The sequence below is a fragment of the Alexandromys fortis genome, unplaced genomic scaffold (genome assembly GCF_014885135.2).
Source record: "Alexandromys fortis isolate MF-2015 unplaced genomic scaffold, M_Fortis_MF-2015_v1.1 scaffold_364, whole genome shotgun sequence".
Lineage (NCBI taxonomy): Eukaryota > Metazoa > Chordata > Mammalia > Rodentia > Cricetidae > Alexandromys > Alexandromys fortis.
In genome coordinates this window covers 252,481-266,048 of record NW_026068245.1, presented here as the reverse complement: position 1 = coordinate 266,048, position 13,568 = coordinate 252,481, and the positions used below count along the sequence as shown (strand labels likewise).

General features: G+C 49.0%; 1 protein-coding gene across 1 annotated transcript in view; it reads right to left on the bottom strand.

The window, feature by feature from the left end:
* Myo1f (myosin IF) overlaps window positions 1-13,568 on the bottom strand; it is a 65,259-nt gene that overhangs the window by 31,609 nt on the left and 20,082 nt on the right. Inside the window, exons 9-19 of the mRNA XM_050131252.1 lie at window positions 13,162-13,294; window positions 12,810-13,006; window positions 8,972-9,052; window positions 8,766-8,852; window positions 7,562-7,648; window positions 7,041-7,208; window positions 5,391-5,476; window positions 3,528-3,609; window positions 1,788-1,894; window positions 754-852; window positions 508-652 (exon numbers count right to left, since the gene is read on the bottom strand). Of these exons, the coding sequence (XP_049987209.1) occupies window positions 508-652; window positions 754-852; window positions 1,788-1,894; window positions 3,528-3,609; window positions 5,391-5,476; window positions 7,041-7,208; window positions 7,562-7,648; window positions 8,766-8,852; window positions 8,972-9,052; window positions 12,810-13,006; window positions 13,162-13,294 (1,272 nt within the window). The remainder of the gene's footprint in view (window positions 1-507; window positions 653-753; window positions 853-1,787; window positions 1,895-3,527; window positions 3,610-5,390; window positions 5,477-7,040; window positions 7,209-7,561; window positions 7,649-8,765; window positions 8,853-8,971; window positions 9,053-12,809; window positions 13,007-13,161; window positions 13,295-13,568) is intronic.

Sequence of the window (13,568 nt, the reverse complement as noted above, 5' to 3'; positions counted from 1 at the left end):
CCTGGCTATGCTGAAACTCACTCTATAGACCTCAGGTTGGCCTCGAACTTGGAGATCCACCTGCCTCCGCCTCTCTAGTGCTGGGATTAAAGGCGTGCTCCACCACTGCCCAGCTCCCTCTTTATTTTCTTTTACTCTTATACTTCACCTTTTAAAGTGTGTGTGTGTCTGTGTGTGAATGTGTGGATGTGGGTGTCTGTGTGTGAATGTGTGAATGTGTGTGTCTGTGTGTGGATGTGTGTGTCTGTGTGTATGCATGTGTGGATGTGGGTGTCTGTGTGTATGCATGTGTGAATGTGGGTGTCTGTGTGTATGCATGTGTGAATGTGGGTGTCTGTGTGCTCATGTGTGTGTGTGTGTGTACAGTGTGGCAGTGCAGTGCAGGAGTCCTATGGTGCGTATGTGAAGGTCAGAGGAGGACATGCTTGTACAGCCTGTTTTCTCTGTCCACCTTTATGTGAGTTCTGGGGATTGACCCAGAGCTTTTTCTCTGTCACACACACTCACCGACTCCGGGTTCTTGACAAAGACCTTGGTGCTCCCCATCTGGTACTGGTCTGGCTCCATGTTGACTGCACGAAGCAGGTGCTGGACACCCTGGCGTTCATCTCCACGCCACCGTGGCCATGTCTCAGGGGTCAGAATGGCATACCTGCAGGCAGAAGACATGAGGGTGTGGGGGATTTGGAGCAGACCTGAGGTTGGCCATTTTAACAGGTGAGGTAATCAAGGCAAGGAAGATGGGTGCCTCACCTCTGCAGGAACTTGGAGAACTGCCGACGGTAGGCAAAGCCTGCCCTGCGCACCCGGATGTTTTCCCGTAGGCCCAGGTACTCCACCTGGTGCTTCACCCTGTGGGAGGGAGGTAGCCTAAGTTCCAGAGAGTGGGAGCTGCCCAAAGCAGACCAAGGGGGTGGGGCCTGGGTTTGTGGTAGAGGCATCTCATGGATCGGTCAGTCAGTCTGTCTATTATATCTATCTGTCTGTCTGTCTGTCTGTCTGTCTGTCTGTCTATCAGCTATGCATTTCTCTATCAATATACGTTGTCTATTTTTTATTACCTATCTATACCTGTCATCTGCCTATCTATGGCCTATCTATTGTCTACATATCTGACTGTCTATCTATATGTCTGTTTGTCTGTCTGTGGCTAGTGTTGCTCTGTGCAGCCTAGGTTTCCCTTGAATATGAGATCCTCTAGCTTCTACTTCCCAAGGCTGAGAAAAGAATACATGAGCCACCATGTGAAGCTTGGGCATGGTTTAGACGGTGTCTCAGCTCAATCTGGGAACCAAATCTTGGACTGAGACCTGAGGGGTAGGTCTGGGCTCATCTTGGGGGTTGGTTCTAGAATCAGTTCTGGAGTTTAGGTCTGAGAAATTGGGTTTGGATTCTCTTACAGTCTGTCTGGGGTTACCTGGGGATGGTGGGGGTGCCTCCATCAGTTCTATCTATAACTCTGGGGCCATAGAGGTTTTACATTCTTAAAGTTTATTTTTATTGGTGTGTGTGCGCGTGTCACAGGTCACAGTATGCATGTGGCCATCAAAGAAGAACTTGCAGGTGTTGACTCATTCCTTCCATTGTGTGGAGCCCAGGATTGAATCCAGATCATCAGGTGTGGCAGCAAACACTCTCACCTGCTGTGTGCCTCACTGGCCCCTAGAGGATTCTAAGGTGGTCTTAGAGTGAGGGGTCCTAAAGTTGGTGCTTTGTCTGTGGGTCAGAGTGGCTGCTCCAAAGCATGCCTAGATTTGGTACCAGATGCAAAGGAGGGGTCAGTTCACCTGCTCTCCTCCCAGTCCCGGGGCCGCTTGGTCTCATTGGGTTTGATGCAGCGGATATAGTGGGGTGTGCACTTCTTCAGTGTGGACACCAGGTCATTGGCTTGTTTCTGAGGCAGAGGGAAAGGCAGAAGTCAGAAAGGCTTGAGGATAGGCCCCCTGACTCTTCCTGTTGAAGAAACAACTCATCCAAGAGCGGGGAGGCTGAGCGGGCAGGCCACAGTGCGCACACTGCCCTAAGTACCCACCATGAAGGCTGATATTGTGCACCTACCCAGTTATTTAGTTCTAGTGTCTGCCACACTTACCACATAGCTTAAGACATAATAAGGGTTTAGGAGATGTTTGATGACTGAGTAATAGAAAAACCAGAACAACTCACTGCCCAGACTTTCTGCTTGTCTTTAAGGAGACAGCTACTTTGGAAATAAAGAATTTGCAGGTGGGGTGGGGTGGACAGGTCAGCCTTGGGTTTTGGGGTAATTAGTCATCAAGAGAAAGCTGTGGGGCCAAGTGATGACTAGGGGAGGTGAGATGAGATATTCAGGTTCAAACTCTACTGTGTGACCCATGGCTGCCCCTTTCTGATCCGTGGCATCTCCATCAGCATGTATGTGTGTATGTGTCCTGCATCTGCTATCATCCCAAAGTCTCAACCAACGGTTGTGAACGCAGGCTTTCGGTGGGGCCACAGGGTCTCGGCAGCATTATTCACCCTCACAGAAGGCAGACCCAGCCCTTCTGCACGGTGAATGTGTGGTAATCCACACAGCGGGATTTTATTTAGGAAGGGCTAGCCAGGTGGTGGTGCACGCGCCTTTAATCCTAGCACTTGGGAGCCAGAGGCAGGTGAATATCTGTGAGTTCAACACCAGCCTGGCCTACAGAGTGAGTTCCATGACAGCAAAGGTTGTTACACGAGAAACCCTGTCTCAAAAAACTAAACAAAGAAGAAGGAGGAGGAGAAGGAGGGGGGAGAGGAAGAAGGAGGAGGAGGAGGAGCACGGGGACAAAGAAGTGGACGAAGAAGAAGGAGAAGGAGGGAGGAGGGAGAAGGAGGAGAAGGAGGGAGAAGGAGAAGGAGGGGGAGGAGGGGGGAAGAGGAGGAGAAGAAGAAGAAGGAAAAAGAAGAAGAAGAAGAAGGGCCAGGGTCTGGGTTTGGAAAGATGAGAAACTTTGGAGATGGCTGTGAAATAGCCAATGTCACTGAACTGCACACTTAAAATGGGTAAGCTAGCCCAGTCTATTATGTGTGTGTGTGTAACTTTTAAAAGAGGTGGTCTGGGAAGTGTTGTCCAAGGATAGCATGCTTAGCATGTGCAAGACCTTGGGTTCTGTTCCCAAGCACAGGAGGAAGGGAGGGAGGGAAGATGGAGGCACAGAAAGAGGGAAAAGAGCCAGACAAGGGTGGGGAGGGAAAGTTAGAAGGTAGAGGATAGGGAGGTAGGGGGTTAGGAAGGGAGGGCAGAGAAAGGGGGAAAGATGGGCAGTGAAGGAAAGAGGGAGAGGAAGAACAGAGACAGGGAGGGAAATGAAGGAGAGAAGGAAGAAAAGGAAGGACAGATGGACCAAGCTTTAGCCCATCTTCCTTCTTACAGAGCTGAAGGAAGACTGTAGGTCAAAGGGTGCCACAGACATTGAGAACCCAAGCGGTAGGGAACAGACAGACGTTTGAACAAGGAGAGAAAGAGTCTTGGCAAGCAGAACTTGCCTTTCCTGTCCCCTCCCTGCCACCAGACTCACCTTGATCTTGGAGCCAGCAGTACTGGGGCGGCCCTTCTTGTCTGTGTCTAGCTTCTCAGGAAAGAGCATCCGTAGGAAGGCTCTAGGAGGAGAGAGGAGTGGATGGTAATGAAGATAGACCCTGGGACATTGTCCTCAGAGTTGTAATGGTTGCCTCAGTGCCAAGATGCAAATAGGGTTCCCTGGTGTAGGAGGTCTTTCTGTATTTCTGTTGCTTTCATTGGTTAAATAAAGAAGCTGCCTTGGCTTTTTGATAGGCCAGCCATTAGATGGGCATGGTAGACAGAACAGAATTCTGGGAGGAAGAAAGCAGTGTGGCAGACGCCATGGCTCTCCTCTCCAAGAAGGACACTGGTTAGACTCATGCCTGGAAGCCACAGTCAAGTGGCAATACACACTAATGGAGATGGGTTAAACGAATATGTGAGAATTAGCCAATAAGAGGTTAGACCTAATGGGCCAGGCAGTGTTTAAATGAATACAATTTGTGTGTGGTTATTTCGGGGGTTAAGCTAGCCGGGTGGCGGTAAGCAGCCTGCCGCTCCCCATTTGCAACAGTTCCCCCTGAATGTGGGCAGAGGCTGTGAGGCTGGCAGTGTTTCTTGGGTCTTTGGATTTATCTGCATTTTTTAGTCTTACTCTATGATAATGACAAGTCCCTTGGTATGTTAAATACAACAGGAACATGTGCATAATGTGGGGTGCACACTGCCACCCCAGCACTTAGGAGCTTCAAGGCCAGCATGGGCTATATGAGACTCTTTTTTTCTTGTGACTTGGTCTTTCTACATAGCCCTGGCTGTGCTCTGTCCTGGAACTCACTATATAGACCAGGCTGGCCTCAAACTCATGGAGATCTACTTGCCCTTGTCTCCCAAGCGCGGGGATTAGAAGCATGTACCATCATGTATGGCATAAGAGAGAACCCTGTTGTAAAACAACAAACAGGGGGCTGTGGTATGGATTCGTTGGTAGGTGGTTGCTTTGCCTAATACAGCTCTGGATTCTGTCTTCAGCACCACATAGGCCAAGCACAGCCACACATGGCAATAGTTTGAGTTCTGAGGAGGCGGAGGCTGACCTCTAAAAGTGAGTTGACGATCACAAGTTACCCTCCAAGTGCTGGCATGGTCTTCTGAGGTACCCTTGATGGAATCAAGGACTTCCTGTATTTTAGGCAAGAAATCTACCATCTGAGCTACACCCCATGTCCCTCTCCTTTTGAGGCAGGGTCCATGGAGCCCAGGATGGCCCTGAACGCACCTCCCACCTCCACCTCCTGAGTGCACAGCTGTGTCTAGTTTTACAGTCCTGGGAGGGAACCCAGGACGTGCCTAGCATACCGACTGAGTCCCCACCCCTGGAATGTGTTTTCATTTTGCTTGACAAGCGACTAACTAGTCACCGACTGTTAGGACTGCGAGCGGCTAACTAACTAGCCACCGGACTGTTAGGACTGCGAGCGGCTAACTAACTAGTCACCGACTGTTAGGACTGCGAGCGGCTAACTAACTAGTCACCGGACTGTTAGGACTGTGAGGAGTTCTACCGATGAGACATGAAGGGAACTGAACTCAGGGCTTCCCCTGGGGAGGGACCTTCTGTCAGTAGATCAAGGTTTGGAAGTTTCTTTTCTTTGCCTTTTTTCTGTCCTAGAACTGGAGTTCAAGCTCCCACACTCTGGGGAGGGGGGGATCACTCATCCTGAGTTACACCCTCAGAGCTTTAGATTAGAACTGTATCTTGACCACACAACCAGGGACACAAAGCCCACGGCACGACCAAGTTCTGGAGAAGACACAGCAGTTCCCAGGCTGTCATCCTTCTGAGGGTCTGCCCAGAGGCTGCACAAGGATTACTCACTGGTCACTGGACTGCATCAGTTCTATAAGGTCAGAGAACAGGACGTCTCGATTCCTCTCACAGAAGCCACTGACGTCATAGGAGACCTGGAGGGAGACAGCACTGAGGGTCGTGTGCGGATGTCAGGGCAGGTGGGATGACTGGAGCTACGTGCAGTTAGGAAAACATCTGTGATCCCAATGGTAGGGTGTGACCTACTGTTTGGGGCCTGGCTCCCCAGAAGTCTGATGCTCAACTGAAGCGGAAGGATGAAGGCTGGAGCTGGAGGTAAGGGGAGACACGGGGTTGAGTGCCAGGGCTGAAGTTTTGGTCAGTGGCAGGGGAAGGTGGGAAGTTATAGGCCAAACTCAGGGGAAGGGGATTGAAACTAGGCCAGGTCCCTAGGCGCTACCAGGGAGATTAGGCTGTTTATCTGTCCTAGCATGTGTGGGGGCCTAGAGTGGATGTGGGCTGTCTTCAACAATGATTCTCCACCTTTTTTTTTGTTTTTGTTTTTGTTTTGAGACAGGGTTTCTCACTGAACCTAGAACTTGCTGATTGACTAACCTGGCTGGCCAACAAGTCCAGGGTCTCCTGTCTCCAGGCTGCCAGTGCTGGAGCAAGCCACTGGGTCTGGATTTGATGGGGTGCTGGGCATCTAGACGCGGGGCCTCATGCTTGCATTCATTGGTCCATTTCCTTAGCTCCCAGAATATTTTTTATTGTTTATTTACTTTTTGATACAGGATCTCACTGTGTAGCCCAGCTGTAGATCAGGATGGCCTTGAATTCACAGAGATCTGACTACCTTTGCCTCTGGGATGCTGGAGTTAAAGGCGTGAGCCACCATGATGGGCTATATATATGGTTTTGGCTTCTTTTTTCTCTTTTCTATCTTTTCTTTTCTTTCTTTCCTTCCTTTTTTCTTTTTCTTCCTTCTGTCTCTTTCTTTGAGACAGGGTCTCAGGAGGTTCTACATAGCTAAGGATGGCCCTGAACCCCTTCTCTTTCGGCTTCCACTTCCCAAGTGCTGGGACTAGAGATGTGTGGCCATCTTGAGACCACAGTGGATTTTGGGGAAAGGAGCTTCAGTCCTGAGGGTGGGCTGGGGTGGCTGTTTTGAGTGAGATTTTTTTAGTGGTTTTGCTCTTGACGTTTGCAGCTTTAGCTGAGGAACACAGATAATGCCTCTGAGGACAGAGGTTGTGGGAACAGCCAGGAAACTCTTGGAGAGGTGTCGATAGCTTGGGTCAGAAACTAGGGCGTGCCTGTAGCCTCATGTAGGGCTGAGGCAAACAGGCTCCAGCCCATTTTGTTTGTAAAGGGTTTGGGGAACTAGGGGTTGTGTTTCCGTCAGAGGATTATATTGAGCGCTGGCTATGTGTGTCAGCATAGAAGAACCGTGGTGATTGTTGTCCCAGTTGGGTTCCACCTGTCTTGTCAGTTAGGAGCTGCCTGTTAACTGGGTAAACTGATTAGAGGCCGTGTGTGTCTGCAGCCCTGGCTGAGTGGACACAAGGTAGGTGTCCAGGTAATTTAGGAGAAAGTTCCTGGTTCTGGTCAGCAGGGGGTGCTCTGGAGGGGGAGCTTGGTCACGGGGCGGGGGTAGGATTTACAATCGGTAACCCCTGGGATTTGTGAGGGGGCGCCCACCCAGGGAGTTCCACGCACTTTGCCTGCGTAGTGATGGATGACGAAACCCGAGCTCCAGCTGTTGAAGTGCTCGTGGGTGCCCACTGCAGCTTGCAGCTTTTGCAGCAGCGTCTGGTCCGCGCCACCGCCAGTTGCATGCATCGTGGCGCACACGTCATCTAGCACGCTCATGATGCCTGGGGGGTTCTGAGGGGAGCAGAGGTTCGGCTCAGCCTGGCTGGGGTCCTCCCGGGAGAGCTGGGAGGCTGGTAGGGGACTCCTAAATACAAGCTCAAATTGTGATCTTTCCTCTTTCTCCTTCCCTCCCCTCTGCCCTCCCCTCTGCCCCACCACCCATCTTTCCTCTCTTCTCCTGTCCTCCCCCTTCTGGAGTTCAGGGAATCCATGCCTTTTCTACTAACACCACACTGGTATAACTTGGGGGGATCTCCGTTAGTCTGAAAATGTTACGTATGGGAGTGTTTGCTGAAAGGTGGACAGAAGAATCAATGGATGGGGTGGCTGGAAGATTCTCCCTCCTAAAGTCACCCAGGCCTCACCAGCTTGTTTTCAATGAGGTCACACACGACTTTGTTGTTGAAGTACTCGATGGGGGTCCAGCGGATGCCCTCTTGCACATACTCCTCCTGGGGGTGCAGTAAGGCAATGAGCCACCTGCCCGGCTACCCCCACTCCCATCTTGTCACTCATCCTCGGGAGCTGTAAATACCTGGAACCCTCATTCCTTTCCTAGGCCAACTCTGTGGTGTTTTGTGACACCTTCTCTGGGACTCAGCAGAATCAGGGACCAGTTGCAAACACAACCTGCTCAGGAAGACCTCTTTGGGCTTTGGACTCTATTTTTTATTTTTTGAGACGGGTCTCATGTAGCTCAGGCTGCCCCTAACTCAGTATGTAACCATCTGACTCCTCTTGCACCCCCGCCTCCTGAGTGCTGAGTGCTGGGGTGACCACTGTACACCTTCACACCTGGTGTATCTTGTTTTGGGGATGGAACCCAGGGCTTTGTGTGTGGGAGGCCAGCCATTCTACCCACTGAGCTACATCCCCAGCCTAAGGACCTTTTAAAGTTTACTTTAAATCACCTTTTCGTTGCTCTTTCTTTTTGCCTCAGGCTGTGCATTTAAAAGAGAGGCGAAATCAAAGCATATTTGTTTTCCTTTTCAGATGCTGGAGTTGGAACCCAGCAAGCTAAACTGGTCTCCTACTCATCACATATTACATACATGCTCAAGAGGCCTCGACAGAGATTCCGTGTTGTCCCCACTCCGCTACGCATGTGTCAACAGTACCTGGCACAGAGCACTTGCTTAAACAACTGTCTTCTTCTTTCTTTCTTTCTTTCTTTCTTTCTTTCTTTCTTTCTTTCTTTCTTTCTTTCTTTCTTTCTTTCCTTTCTTTTTATTTTGAGACAGGATCTCCCTGTGTAGCCCTGGCTGTCTTAGAACTCTTTAGATCACAGAGATTCACCTGCCTCTCCCTTGTGAGTGAGTGTTGGGATTAAAGTTGTTCACTGCTACACCCAGCTCTATTTTCCAAGATGGGGTCTCACTAGACATTCCTGCACCAGCTTCCTGAGTCTGTCCAGCTGGGGGTGGCTTCATGCATGCTCTCCACCAACTGAGCCACAACCTCAGCCTCCCTTTTCTCTTTATAAACTGATTATGTCTGGTATTTTGTTATAGTAACAGTAAACAGAGAGAGGTGAAGTCATGTCTCCTATCACTTGACTGCCCAGCCCACCTGTTCCGCCTTCAGGGTGAGCTCAATAAAAATCTGCTGTAACTTCTCATTGACGAAGTTGATGCAGAACTGCTCAAAGCCATTTTTCTGCAGAGGAAAGAAAAGGACCTTTCTGTTAGTGGACTCTGCTGACACTGGGTGACCCCAGGACGATAGCTAGAATAGGGTTGGGCTGAAGATGGGAGGGGGGAGGTCCCAGGCCAAACCTGGAAGATCTCAAAGCCGTAGATGTCAAGGACACCGATGCTGTACTCTTCCTGAGGCTTCTGCATGGCACGGTTGATGGCCTACGGGCAGATGGGGACAGGGCCGGCAGTCATCACCCTCTTGTTATGTTTTGGAAACTGCTTTTTTCTAATGTGTGTGTGTGTATTGTGTGCACATATGTGCGTGGAGACCAGGGGAGGGTACTCGGTGCCCTTTACCATACCCTATGTTATTCCTTCGAGACAGGGTCTTTCTCTAACCCTGGAGTGAGGCCGGCAGTCAGCAACCCCGGCAATCTTCCTGTCCCTACTCCCTTATAGTACTGGGCTGTGGTTATTATATGGGTGCTGGAATCTGAACTCAGTTTGACATAAATAGTGTGTGTGTGCGTGTGTGTGTGCGCATGTGTGTGCGTGTGTGCGCGCGCATGTGTGTGCATGCTAGGGCATGTGTGTAGAGGTCAGAGGACAATTTCAGGTGTCCATTATCCACTTCTATCACGTGGGTCATGGGGCTAGAACTCATTGTTAGGTTTGGCAGCAAATGCCTTTCCTAGCCACCTTGTCAGTGTGTTTCTAGCTAAACTTGTGACTCTGTCCCCTCTTGACAGATTTTCTCTAATATTTAACTCCTACCTGCAAACCCAAGTGCAGAAGTATCACAATTCTTGACTTTGGAGTCAAATATTCCCACTGTACCTCAAGTTTCTCATCTCTAAAATGGATTGATAGCTGCACATGGTGGCTAGAGACTATAATCCTAGCACTCAGGAAGCTGAGGTAGAAGGACTTGTGAGCGCCAGGCCAGCCTGAGCTGGAGCATGGGTTCCAGGACAGGCTGGGGTACAGGGCAGGAGCTTGCCTTAAAGTCAAATATCTGAAGGACTGGGAAGGTGGCTCTCTTCTAGAGGACACAAGTTCCATACCCAGCACCCACAGCCACCTGACATGACAGTTCCAGAGAATCTGACGTACCATGTGGGCATCTGCACATATATGTCTTACATTCACTCCGGTCCAGCCTGGATTACTGGAGACCCTGTCTCAGACAGACAGACAGACACACACACGTAATAGCAGTAGGGTACTTTGCATAGTACACTTTAATCCCTGGATTCCATCTCCATTACCACAAAATTAATTAATTAAAAGGCATTGAACTTTGATGATATGTGATCGGAAATGTTTAGAGCAAGAAGTGTTTTGCATTTCGGTTCTGAGAAACAAGCAATATTTGGAGCATGAGGTCAAATTTTGTTTGTTTGTTTATTGTTGGAGATAAGGTCACTCTATGTTGCGCTGGTAGTCCTGGAACTCACTATGTAGATCAGGTTGCCCTCCCCGAGATCTGTCTGCTTCTGCCTCCTGTGTGGTGGTCTTAAAGCTGTGTTCCATCATGCCCAGCAAGACCCAAGTTTAAACCTGACATTCACTTACACTTCATATGTACTTTATATACTAATTTTAGTGCACTTTTTTTGCTTTAAAGATTTATTTATTTAAGAAAAGATTTATTTGTTTTTATGTTATGTGTATGGGTGTTTTGTCTACATGAATGACTGTGCCCAACATACATGCAGTTCAAGAAGAGGCCAGAAGAGGGCGAATGATCCCCTGGAACTGGAGTTACAGGTGATTGTGAGCCAACGTGTGGATGCTGCTTATTGAACCTGGTTTCTACAAGAGCAGTCCTCCCCCCCTCTCAGTTTTTTGAGACAGGGTTTCACTGTGTAGCTCTGGCTGTCCTAGAACTAGTTCTCTAGACCACAGAGAGCCACTCACCTCTTCTTCCTGGGTGCTAAGATTAAGGGCGTGCACTGCCACCGCCTGGCGCTCTCTCTCTCTCTCTCTCTCTCTCTCTCTCTCTCTCTCTCTCTCTCTTTTTAAAAAGATTTATTTATTTATCATGTATACAACATTTTGCCTCCATGTATGCCCCCACACCAGAGGAGAGCGCCAGATCTCATTACAGGTGGTTGTGAGCCACCATGTGGTTGCTGGGAATTGAACTCAGGACCTTTAGAAGAGCAGCCAGTGCTCTCAACCTCTGAGCCGTCTCTCCAGCCCCGCCTGGCTCTCTCTTAACTGTTGAGTTATAGCTGGGTTTTAGCTGAGAGCCACACATGGGATCAGAGACAGAATTTTCCACTTCTAGTTTTATGTTGGTGTTCAAAAGTTTGGAATTTCGAAGTATTTTTGCATTTTGGGATTTTCAAACTAGAGATGTTCAACCTATACTTCATAGGAACTTTCCCCCCTCCTTTCTCATGTGTGTATATGTGTTCACGCATGCATGCGTGTGTATATTTGCATGAATTTTATCACTGAAAACTTTGCAACTTTATGGAATTTAAAAAATGTACATTAAAAAGTTGCTTTACATACTTAATATACTGTGAAGGAGGCTTGGCATATAATTTTGTGTGTGAGTTTGTGTTTGTGCAAAAGCGTGTGTGTATGTGTTCAGGTGTGCATATATACATACACACATATACATACACACATACACATATACATACTTACATATATACACACAACACACATATACATACATAGATATGTAATACATACACATATACATACATATATACACATACATATACACACACGCACATACATACACACATACATACATGCATACATACACATTTGTGTGCATGTGGGGCTAGAGAACAGCAGTCCTTGGGTGCTGTTTCTCAGGTATCTTGGTTTTTGTTTTTAGCTTTTCATTTGATACAGGCTCTCTTTGAAGTCTGGAACTCTCTAAGTAGGCGAGGCTGGACAACAGGGACCTGCCTCTTTCTGCCTCCCAGCTCTAAGACTATAAATGCATCATGTCTGGCTTAATAGTTTTTGAAATCACATTTTATTTATTAGAGGGAGAGGGAGAGAAAGAGAGAGGTGCACACTTGCGTGCCATAGCAGCCTTGGTGAGACATTCACTCCTTTATCCACTGAGTCCTCAGCTTCATGCCTGGCTTTTTTTTTTTTTTTTTAATTGTATAAAAGTGCTGGGCTGAGAAGAAGGCTCAGTAGGTAAAGATGCTTGCTGACAGCAGATGATGTGAGCCTGATCTCAGGAACCCATATGGGGGAAGGAGAGCACTGGGCCCCTCAAGTCAACCTCTAACACCCACACACGTGTTGCAGCATGAACACACACACATGCACACAAAGTAAAGAAATAAATGTAATCCATTTGAGTATGGGTCTGGAGACAGAACTCATGTCCCCATGCTTGCAAAGCAAGCACTTCATCGACAGAGGTCTCTCTACAGCTCCTACTTAAAAATAAATGTCCGGCATAGTGTTGCATGCCTTTAACCCCAGCATTCGGGAGACAGAGTGCTAATATCTGTGAGTTTGAGGCCAGCCTAGTCTCCATAGAGAGTTCCAGGCTCTGTGCTACATAATGAGATCTTGTCTCAAAATAATACATACATACATACATACATACATACATACATACATACCATAGGGTCATTCTATGCAGCCCAAACTGGCCTTGGACTCTTCCTGCCTCAGGCTCCTGAGTGCTGAGATTACGGGTGTGCGTCACCATGTCTGGCCCCACTAATTGTTACATGTTTGTTAGTACTGTGATTATCGCTGGCTCTGACATACAACGTTCCCTCCACTCACCTCACCCAGCTCCATACCATCCCTTTGTCTCCTTGACAAGCATATTAGCTCTCTATCACCACCAGCGACGGGCTGCCCTTCACCTCCTATGAATTGGTGAGATGGGCAGGTCAAACCGTCTTTCCACTTGTCTGTCCAGTGCCGTGGGCGTGCGAGGCACCAGGCATCCAGCGCTTTCTAGCGCTGGCTCACTCACCTCCACCAGGAAGTCGAAGAGGCGGGCATAGAGCCCCTTGGCCAGCGCATCACGAGTGTAGGCTGCCTGCTCCACGTTGAGGGTCACATCAATGGACTCACTGCGTCCACCCCATTTGCTGTCCATCTTTCGACTGGTCAGCTTCTCCTGCAGTCGCCCACTGTCTATGCCCAGCAGGTAGGCTGGAAAGGCCAAGACTGCCAGACCAAAGCAAAAGGAGGCAGCTGGTCAGGCTCTCAGGACATAGGAGCTTCCCCAGTGACACCAACATGGCTCTCTTGGGATCAGAATGGGAAGAAGCAGTCCTAATGCATGAGCCTCACACCCAGCTCTCGACAGCACCCACACTCACGGTCTGCGCTCTCCACACGGGCATAGTTCCCTTCTTCACAGAAGCTGATGTTCCCCAGGTGCAGGATCCCTGCCACGAGCTGCAGGACAAGTTGCTGCACGCTGGCTGGAATCCCAATGACGTGCATGGCGTTCTGTGGGCACAACGGGGACAGCTTATGCCACCAGGATTGGTTTTCACTCTGACCACAGAATTAGATCTCTGGGTTCACTGCATTGGGCTCACGGCATGGACTCAGGGAGACCAGACATTTGGATGCCTGATTTTGCTTTGTGTGTGTGTTCTTCATGTGTGTTCATGTATGTGTGAAGGCCAGAGGTCAACCTTGGGGGTCCTTCCTCAGGTACCATATGCCTTGTTTTTCTCAAAAAATAGGTGAGACTGCATTTCCCCAACCACCTGGTTTG